Source organism: Diceros bicornis, chromosome 33 (genome assembly GCF_020826845.1).
Source record: "Diceros bicornis minor isolate mBicDic1 chromosome 33, mDicBic1.mat.cur, whole genome shotgun sequence".
NCBI classification, from domain to species: Eukaryota; Metazoa; Chordata; class Mammalia; order Perissodactyla; family Rhinocerotidae; genus Diceros; species Diceros bicornis.
In genome coordinates, this window is record NC_080772.1 from 35,502,600 (window position 1) to 35,513,069 (window position 10,470).

Sequence of the window (10,470 nt, forward strand, 5' to 3'; positions counted from 1 at the left end):
AGCCACAGCACCCCATCCCCCGCGGAAAAAAAATGCATGGAGGAGGGAGGGAGGGAGGACGAGGCGCAGGTCGCCAGCAGCTCTGCACGTCGGCGCCACTCGTTGGAAAGCCCTGCAGCTTTAGGAGACGCGAGGGAAAGGGGCCAGGAGCCCGGGTTCCAGGGAGAGAGGAGGGAGGGGGAGGGAACGGGGGTGGGGCCCTCCGCCCACCTCCCCCCGGACAGCTGTCCAGCTCTTGGAATTCATTGGCTTCCCCCACCCCGCCTCCCAAATACCACCCCAATCCAGTTGAGCCCCCCGCCCCACCCTCGCTGACCTAATAAGGCCAAGCCGCGTGGGGGGGACCTATATAAAAGGCGCGGGCTGGCAGGGACTCTGCACGGCGCCGGGGAAAGAAGGCAGCAGCCGTCCAGTGCCCACAGAGACGACCATGGCCAAGGAGTGGGGCTATGCCGACCACAACGGTGAGTGAGTGCAGGCAGCCGCGGCCCCAGATGGTGCCAGAGGAGCCCCTGGCATTGCACAGAAAGTGGGCAGCTCCAGGGATGCATTGGGAAATGCAGGCGGAGGAGTTCATGGAAACTACCATTTACTGAGCGCTTACCAAGTGCCAAACGCTGCTGGCCCTTTCACCTTCGTCTCACTCCCTTCTCCCCGCTATGGAGCTGTGGTGACTTCCATTGGAGGAAACTGAAGCTCAGAGAGGCTCAGTAACTGGCACAAGATCACACTGCCTCTGACTGAGAAGTCAGACCACCGGCGGTCCAGTTCCGATGGTTCCTTGCTCCATCATACTGGGCAAGCACTTAACCTCCCGGAGCCCGGTATTGGTGTAACACCAGGTGTTACACTGGTACTGCTCATTACCTGGTACTGCTCTCCCTGCTGCTTCTGCCTAACTCCTGGGACAAGGAGTATGAGTGTGCTCTGGAAACCACATGTGGCCAGTGTTATTTTATCCAGCCTATGATAGAAAATGGCATTGGTAAAACATGTGATGAAGTCCATTTCAAAAATAAGCCTTTGAAGCTATATTCTTGAGCAAGCAAGGGAATACACTGAGTTAAAAATAGCCTCCAGGTACACCATTAACAAAGCTATGAACAGGTCTTAAACCCTAAGCCTTGTATTGCCCAATCTGAAATCCAAGACTTTTTCATCATCACTGTCTAGCTTCTGTGTATCTTGCTAGCTTTGTCAATTAGAAAGAGGGCTTGGATTGTGCCATCAAATAAATAAATTCCCCCAACTTGATTTCCTAGGTCCTGACCACTGGCATGAATTTTTCCCGAATGCCAAGGGGGACAACCAGTCGCCAATCGAGTTGCATACAAAAGACATCAACCACGACCCTACTCTGCGGCCGTGGACAGCATCTTATGACCCAGGCTCTGCAAAGACCATCCTGAACAACGGGAGGACCTGCAGGGTTGTGTTTGATGATACTTATGACCGGTCAAGTAAGTATGACGCTCGGGTGGAGGCACATGGATGTTTTCAACGTCTGTCTAGGCAAAATGTGATTTATGACCCAGTAACAGGCTTAGTGGGAAGAGAGGGCACTTCATCTCTGAAAATGGAGATGACATTTGACCTTGCTCTAGTTGTGAAGAATTATACTTTGCATTGAAGAAGAATGTCTCACGCTCTAACCTTGGTCACTTTGCTGCTGCAGAATGGCCCTGTGCCCATGCTAAAAGTTGACAATGCATTCCTGAGATGGAGCTTGATAGGGAAGTGATGGCAGAGCGTCCAAATGAGTGGGCTCTGATGGCCTCCACCTGAGGGTCCTTGTGCTCTCTGACTACGGTCTGGAGAGCAAGGCTCGCATTCCCAAGTGTGGCAGAGATTCCATTCTGCAAAGCAAGGAACATACAGAGAAACAAAGTAGGGGCTTTCTCCCCCTGGTGAGTGTGGGGGCCCATTGAGGGGAGAGAATAGGGCCATTATGTGAGTCAAAAAGACTTGCCTTCGATGTTTCAGCAGAGGTCATCTGCCTAATCCTTTTGGTGAGTGTTTTTGAAGTATCTGACAATTTCTTATTGAGGAGTGAATTGTCCTTGTGTGAAAATGAAAAAACACATGTTTAAAAAAACTCTTCATTTCACCTATACTTTTAAACACATCAGTGAAATAAAAGAAGGCTAATTACAAATGCTTTATTTCACTGTAAATGAAGTAAGAAAGAATATGCCTTTAACATTTTTGTGCTTGATGTACAATAGTACATTTTCTTATAACCACATTTTTAAAAAAGTTAAAATTATCCTTATTGATGTACATGAATGAATATTTTCAATGATGTTGTAGTAAAGAGTAATGGAGTCATAATTCTTACCTACTCGGAGGTTCTAAGTCAGGAATATCATAGAAATTTATGTTTTCTTAGACAATAATCTCATGTTGTTATCTGTTACTTTTTTCTCTCTTCTCCATCTAAATCAAGTTCATTTTGAAGAATAAACAACAAAATTAAACACTACCCATTAGGTTGAACCACATGAAAATGCCATTTTTGTAAGCAAAATTGGCTGAATATTGACAATTTCATATGGTTCACCCTAATACATTAGACTCATATGTCCAGATAATACCTGTTCCTAGTGCTTAGACAGGAAAACCGCAATGAATCAGACCACTCATTCCCACACAGCCAAGCTCATACAAGCCCAGCTCTACTGTTTTAAACCTGTACTATGGCTCTCACTGTGCCATTTCACCAGCCATAGTTGATGAATCCTTTCTAGCATAGCTACCCTCTGAATTCTATTTTGATCTAGCTTGTACTGCTAACTCTTGATTTTAGGATTTCTGCATAGTTCCCAGGATCCGTTAGAAAATACTTGAACCTCTAAATCACTCCCCAGGCTGAATGAAGTGGAACCATATTAAATGCTGGGCTGAGGTGTTTGGACAACAACCTCAAATTAATGCTACCGAGAATTATCTAGTCTAGCTGTCCACGCTGATGGATTCCCTGGGGAAATTCTGAATTTTCCGTTTCATCTCGTTTGAATAGACATAATTTAAAGTAGATGTGGGTGAAAGCTCTTGCCTGTAGTCCTGAAGAAAAGTGTCATTGGAGGCAAGATATGGAGAAAGAATCCATATTTGCTCAGTGATCTGGGCACTGTGATCAACACTCCAAAATCTTTAATCTCATTTAATCCTCACGGCCGCTCCGAAAGGTTGGTATTATTGTCACCTTCACAGAGATGCAAAAGACAGGTTCAGAGAAGTTTAGCAACTTGCCTGAGATCACACAACTAGCAAGGGGTGGAGCCAGGATTGGAACCTGATTCTGTCTGGCTCTCCACTGTCACATTCTTCCCTCTTCCCCTGATGGGCCCGTTCTTTCGTTGTCTATGTCCTTGTTGCCCATCTGTCGTTTTAATTTTATTTTCACAAATGTTAAGTTGACATTTTAAAAATGATAAAATGAGCAAGCAAAATAACAAAGATAGAAAAGAGAAATCATTTATTTTGATATATCCTAAGACTTTACTTTGTGAGAGAGAGACCAGCGTGCTTGGGAATGGCACGATCCTCCCAGCAGAGTGACCACCATTTGCCCATCAAGCCTTGGCTGTAAGAGGCACTTGATGAAAGAAGGGCTCTGTGAGAGATGTGAGTCCGCTGTTGACCTGGCTTCTCTGCCTCTCAGTGCTGAGAGGCGGTCCTCTCAACGGCTCCTACCGGCTGCGCCAGTTTCATCTCCACTGGGGCTCCTCAGATGACCACGGCTCAGAGCACAGCGTGGATGGAGTCAAGTACGCAGCGGAGGTAGGAGAACCTGCTGTAATCCCCTCAGGGTCTCACCCTGTGCCCACCGAAAACTGAAAAATCACAACAAAACAGCGCTCGCTGCTTTTGCCTCAAGCCAGTAGTTGTGAAAAGAGCTGTAGTAGTTTTAGCATAAGCTGAGGCTGCCAAACATCCGAGGCTAGATAGGTAAGAGAGTGTAGTGAGTTAGCGCCATGTGGGAAGACTTTCCAGGTTACATTAAGAAATTGGAGAGCAGCTGAATAAAAGAAAAAGGCCAGAGTCCTAAGTGGAACCGAAAAGATAAGGATAGCTAGCACTATCCTTAGTGCTTACGAGTATTAACTCATTTGATCATCTCAGCAAAGCTGTGAGATAGGTTACAGATGAGGAAACTGAGGCACAGAAAAGTTACAGAGCAAAGTCATACAGCTGAGAGCTGACCTGGTTCTCTACCTCATGCAGATTGGCTTCAGGGTTCATCCTCTTGTCCAGTGCCCTAAGCTGCCTCTTTTATAAGAGTGTGGTGCTTTAAAAATAGTATTTAGTAATTCTGGCTAATGCTCATGTTCTAGTCTCTAGTATGCATGCATATATGTGTGTCTGTGTGATTATATATGCGTATATATTGATACACACACACATAGATAGATACTGGATAGATGTAGCTATAAATACACACAATTTAATATGAGCAAATACTACGCTCTGTCTCAGTTAACCCCTTAAAGTAAAGGATGATTTGTAGCTCGGATCAAAGCATCAAATTACAAGGAAATAAGACAAGCCTCCTGCATGTTCTCTTGATAAAGCGAAGCCTGGGGGGTGATGGATGCCCTGGAGGTGAGGATCATTCCATTTCTACTGCTGCATTCTTTTTCACAGGGCAGGCCCTGGTTAACGCAGGAGCTGCGACAGAACCCTTGAAGGCACTTGTGGGTGCTCTCTTAGGCAGAATCACTGGGCAGCTTAATCGTTGGTTAGACTGAACTCCAGGAGACCCAAAGTGCTTCACTATGATCCTTCCATGTCTCTACAGCCTATGTAGAAAGCGAGGGACAGAGTAGATTAATTATGGAGAATGCCTTCAAGACATCGTCCCCTGCAAATGGGGAAAGTTTAGTGTATTTCTTACAAATGTGGGCAAGGCCGGCAGTGTGGCCTTTACACGTGGGATTCTCTCACACTTTTGATCTTGAATAAAATATTTTTTAACTATTATGAACTACTGTATCCTCTATGTAACTCAGTATGGGAAATTTGACTAATTTAACTGGTGCCTATGTTCTAAAATAAGATAAGGTTACCACCAGCTTCTGGAGCTCTGGCTGCTAAAAGCAGGTAGATATGAAAACACCTGAGAATTTTTCCCCTTATTTTTTCTCTCTTATTTCCTAAGTAATTGTGACTTTACGATGTTAGCAGATTCCTGTCACTAGCTCTGTGTGTCACTTTGATTTGGTCAGCAAAAGGAATAATGTTATACAAAACTAAAATATTTTAAATTGGTTTAACAAAAGTTCAGTTTTCAACGAGTGCTTATGACAGAGTTCTAAATCTATTTATCGTAATTTTATACACTTTTTATTTAAGGTATTAAAAATTTCACCAAAATATTGCATGTCAGTATTTAGAATTCTATCAACTTTATGGGAGTGTTCAGCAACCTCAGACTGTGCAATTATTGGGTTTATTGTATAATTTTATACTTATTTCCTTATTCTAGGAATTAACCTGTAACCTGTATTCTGTGGTTTCAGCTTCATCTGGTTCACTGGAATCCGAAGTATAACACATACGGAGGGGCGCTGAAGCAGCCTGATGGGATAGCCGTGGTCGGCGTTTTTCTGAAGGTAAGGGAAAAACCGACCGTATTTTTTCTTTCAAAATTGAATTCCTTATCAATGCTCAGGATAGCACGAGTTTCACTTCCTACTTTTATTCAAAGAGGAGAGAGGAATGACTTTTGGTATTCATTCAGCTAATCAAGATATCTCTGCTAAGGTCAGCTCAAATGTTTTACTCTGCCTTAAAAATGTACCTTTTGCCATACTCCAGTACCCCAGCACTTCTAAATTTTCTCCAGATGTAGGGTGTATATCTGAGCGTGGGGCGGGGGGTGCGGTGGAGACAGAGCCTGTTATGGTGGTGGTAAGGGCAAGGGCAGCGTTATTCATTATCCTTTCCCACTGCAGTTCAGTTGCACTGGAAACCAGAAAAGCCGATGTTGGGAACCACTGCGAGGCCAAGTCCCTGGCTGAACATCCCCTCGGCTGAGGGTGGCCACCACTCACATGATCCCAGGCTGAGATAGCACATGGAATGTGTGTGTTGTTGAGCCAGCCTGGGCTTAAAGAGGACTTAGTGTCATTAGCACATGAATTCAGTGGTAACATAATCTAGATCTCAAGCCAGAGGTGAAAATCTAGCTTCTTTCTTTCTGAATGACCTGATTTGTTTTATGTTCTGAATTGATTGGGTCATTGTCGGTGCTGGAACTTACCACAACAGGAGGTGGAGTGGGTTGAGCCTAAAGACAAGGAGTCCGGTTTCAGATGCATTGAATCCATCCTAGCTCTAGTTCTCTTTTCAAAGTGGTAGAAGGACCTTGCAGAGAAGGTCAAAAACAACATGTAATTTTGTGGTTTTGCACTTCGGAGGCCTGGAGTCCAAGTTTAGTTCAGAAAATACGTACTCTAAAATTTGGGAGGGACACAAACTCTTGTTTTTGCTTGGTAGAAGATATTTTGGCAGATTTATAAACACTAGTTGCAGATGGATGGATCAAAATCAGTTCTTAAGACAATCCTAAATTACGGAGAAGGGGAAAATGTAATTACTGGTTTTCTATTTTCTTACAGATAGGACGTGAGAAAGGCGAATTCCAGCTGTTGCTTGATGCGTTGGACAAAATTAAGACAAAGGTAAAAAAAAAATTATTTTCCCTCCTAGAACATAAAGCAGGGTGTGTTGATTTTCTCTTTTTACATTTTAAAGTATATTTCTTTCACGTAAAATCTGTTACTAAGTTTGATGAATATGCTAAGCATACATATAAAAACAAACGCTATTATAATTGTGTGTATATTTGTATGGTTTATGCTGTTTAGAGCAATTTCACATACATCAACTTTTTTAATCCTCACAGTCAGCCTGTCAGATAATTGTCTGACTTTCTTAATGAAGTGGATGAGAGAGAAGTTGAGTGGTCACTCCCCCAGCACACACAGACACACGCACACACACACCCCATTCACACAAATGCACACACTTGGAGAGGTACTAAATATTTGGGTCCTGGTGTTACCCTTTTTCTCCTAGGCGAGCCATATACTTTATATATAGATCCACATATTTTAAATCTTAACAGTAGACTCTTCTAATTAACAGACTCATTTTAATTGTCTTTGGGACTGTTCTAACCAAATGCTATTAAGTTTTACCACCAGAGAAAGCAAGTATTCTGAGTATAATATTCAATAAAAATGTGAGCCTGCTTTTTATCATCAAGAACCAAATCTCTGACTTCTTATATGAAATATTTCTGATACAGTTTAGGTATGTCTGTCCTTTTCTTCAGAAGTGATAGAATTACAGTTCTACCAATAGTTAATACGGAATAAAATATTACAATGACTGTGCCAAAATCGTAACATTGCAACCAGGCTTCCCTCCCTGCCCTTTGTTTCCAAGTTCTGTTTTCTCTGTTGCATCTGAAGTCCCTTCTCACCAAAGGGGAGAGCCGGGGTGGGCAGTGTGCGCCCCATCCGCGCTCACGGTGCCTGTGCCCTCTCCTCCAGGGCAAGGAGGCACCTTTCAATAACTTCGACCCGTCCTGCCTGTTCCCCGCCTGCCGGGACTACTGGACCTACCGCGGCTCCTTCACCACGCCGCCCTGCGAGGAGTGCATCGTGTGGCTGCTGCTCAAGGAGCCCATCACCGTGAGCTCCGACCAGGTGAACCAGCGGGCTTCCCTCGCTGGCTGGCTGGATAAGATACGGATGCTAAACTGACACTGTACGGCTGCTGCAGGGATGCTTGTGGAACAGCAGTCCGGCCAGAGAGTTCATAGTTTGCCCTGGTTAATTACAATCAGCCTGTTCACCTGTATAGAACTTGACTTCCAAAGGGTACCAGGACAAATGCCAATCGTTTAAGGTGGCTGTCGTGCTGAACAATGACTGAGTTTATGCTCTAGAAACACTTAGGGGTTTAGACTAACATGAGTTAGTCTTTGTTAATTTGGAGGGCCCCCAGATACCCAGCAGTGGTAGGAGATGGGCTGGTAAATACAGGCCTGGGGAGAAGGCTGCTAACGAAGGAATTTAACATCCTTGTGAGGTGTATACTGTTTCTCCAGTTATACAGATAAGTAAGTTGAGGCTCAGAAAGGTTAAGTGATTTGCCCATGATCACACAGCCAAGGGCAGGATCTGAGATTCCAACTCTGGTCTGTCTGCTTCCAACACCTCTTAACATCTCTGCTCAGGCTTCCTTCTTGGGTTCATTTAAAGAATGTCCTTGCAACATTTATTAAAGAGACTTTCAAGGGAAGACTGGGAGAAAATATGTGGGCAGGCACATGGAGAAGGACAGATTAAAGCAAGTGGACCACACAGCAACTCACACCCTAGATCGTGAATGTCAACTCTGATAATAAGATCGGTTTACCAGTACATCTCCCGAACTTAAGACAGCGGCTTTCATATTTCTGCCAGTAATGGACTCAAGTATAGATGGTCCTTTTTATCAAAGATGGGATTTAACGGTCAGGTTCACTAGTATCAATATTTTGAAAGAGAAATGGGATTTTCTGAAGGAGAAAAGCTAAAAACATTTTAATATAGAAATACAGCGTTACTGGTGAGAATTTCCTAAATTCTTCTCTCTTAAGAAAAAAATCAGTTCTTAAAATTTAAAATGTAGCATGACACTAATTTCTTTCTGCTCTTTTAAAAAAAGATTGATTCCATGACCTTATACAATGAACACCAATTAAACTTATTATTTGCACTGAATTGTCATCCCCTCCTACATCAAGTGTATACTTCATACTGACCCTCGAATTAAAATAATTGTGTTAGAATTCAGGAGGAAGAGGTTTTGACCAGAGGGCATGGTGATCCTGTATAAAATGAAGAAAAGCATTTTTACAAATAAAGAAAAGGTTTATATTACTTAGGAACTGGTAACCAAATAACTCTGGACTGGACGTTGGAGCTTGGTTTTGTGGTTTGCTTGTCTTGTTTAAAAAGCCAGCAGTTTCTAACTCCGTGTCACACGGGTAGTGTGTCCATGTGGTCTGAATGTGACGCTGACCGCTTCCCCTGCCTCTGCAGGTGGCCAAGCTGCGGAACCTCTTCTCCAGCGCCGAGAACGAGCCCCCAGTGCCCCTGGTGAGGAACTGGCGCCCTCCACAGCCTATCAAGGGCAGGGTGGTGAGAGCCTCCTTCAAATGAGCCTCTGGAGCTTGCCCTCTTCAGGAAAGGAAGCCCACCATGGGACAGCTCCGTTCCTCTCTCCTTTGGGTGCTCCAGACTCCACGTGTATCTCACTTTCCACACCGAGCGGAGAATGTGAGAGATACCCTCACCAAGAAACCAGTTACATCTGACACGATTTCACATGAAAGCATTTGGCCTTTGTAAGAATCATCTTTCCTATAAAAGTAGCACTTCTAGTAAGGTTTCAAAGAAGAAGAAACAGAGGTGGAAGAGAAAGATATAGAAAAATGACTGTTGGTCACCATTTTTCTGTCATCTTAAATTTCACAGTACTTCCGTTTTACTGTGTTCATATTGTGAGTTGTCCATCTTAAAGAAGTAATGAGTAGTCCTATATGTAGGAGTAGACGTGTATGAAGATCACATAGCAGTTAAACCTAAGCCAGACATTCAAATGACTGTGGGCACCAAGCATTGAGATGATAATGTTTTCACTCTTAAATAAAACAAACAAGAGGTCCATCATATATTAAAATTTTAGCTACTGTAAAGATTACCTGGTTTTAATTATCAATGAAGAAAAACACATTTGACCAGGAGTTTAAAAAAAATTGACCCAGCATTTGAATTTCTTCTTCCTAAAGATGGTTGACTTTTATCCTAATATTTTTCTTTACCTGAAGGAGGGCCATTTATTTTTAATTTTACTACTTTTATCTTTGCATGCTTTGTAAAATAAAAACCACCTCTGATGTCTTTCTAATTTGAGGGTGGAATTAATGATTCCTAGAACACACAGGGGTGAATGAGTGTACTTGAAGTAAAAGCAGTTGTACTGATCATCAAAACTAATAAAGACATGAATGTAAAAAGTGGAGTGTTGGGTTTTTTAATGAAAAAAGTTATAAATGACAAAAATGGAGTAAAAGTAAGAATGGCAAACTTTGCAAGTTTGTTTTTATAGTTGAAGAGTGGTGATAGCGGACTCACATTCTGATTGGGTGCTACATTTCTCACGGAGTGGCTAAGGCAATTAGCGAGGGCCTTCTGAGGAAATTGCAGACAAGATGAGGAATGCGTGGCCATATATTTGAGAGTGTGGGGTAGGTTTCAGAGACCTTAAACTTGCTTTAGGATTCTGAGATCCATATCAGTACCGTGGTTGCTACTTAGGGCTGTGGAATCAAGTTAGACTGTAGCCTTTATTTTTTAAAATATGCATGGGGATTTTAACACTGCAAAAGTCCGCACATCGAGACCTTCA

At 43.1% G+C, this 10,470-nt stretch overlaps 1 protein-coding gene across 1 annotated transcript; it reads left to right on the forward strand.

Annotated features, from left to right (window-relative positions):
• The first annotated feature begins 386 nt into the window (after positions 1 to 386).
• Positions 387 to 10,097, forward strand: CA3 (carbonic anhydrase 3). The gene is made up of 7 exons (XM_058528966.1): positions 387 to 464; positions 1,263 to 1,460; positions 3,665 to 3,783; positions 5,523 to 5,615; positions 6,624 to 6,686; positions 7,563 to 7,718; positions 9,102 to 10,097. Exons 1-7 carry the CDS (start codon positions 431 to 433, stop codon positions 9,219 to 9,221), a joined length of 783 nt encoding a protein of 260 aa, XP_058384949.1. The 5' UTR covers positions 387 to 430; the 3' UTR covers positions 9,222 to 10,097.
• Positions 10,098 to 10,470: the final 373 nt, after the last annotated feature.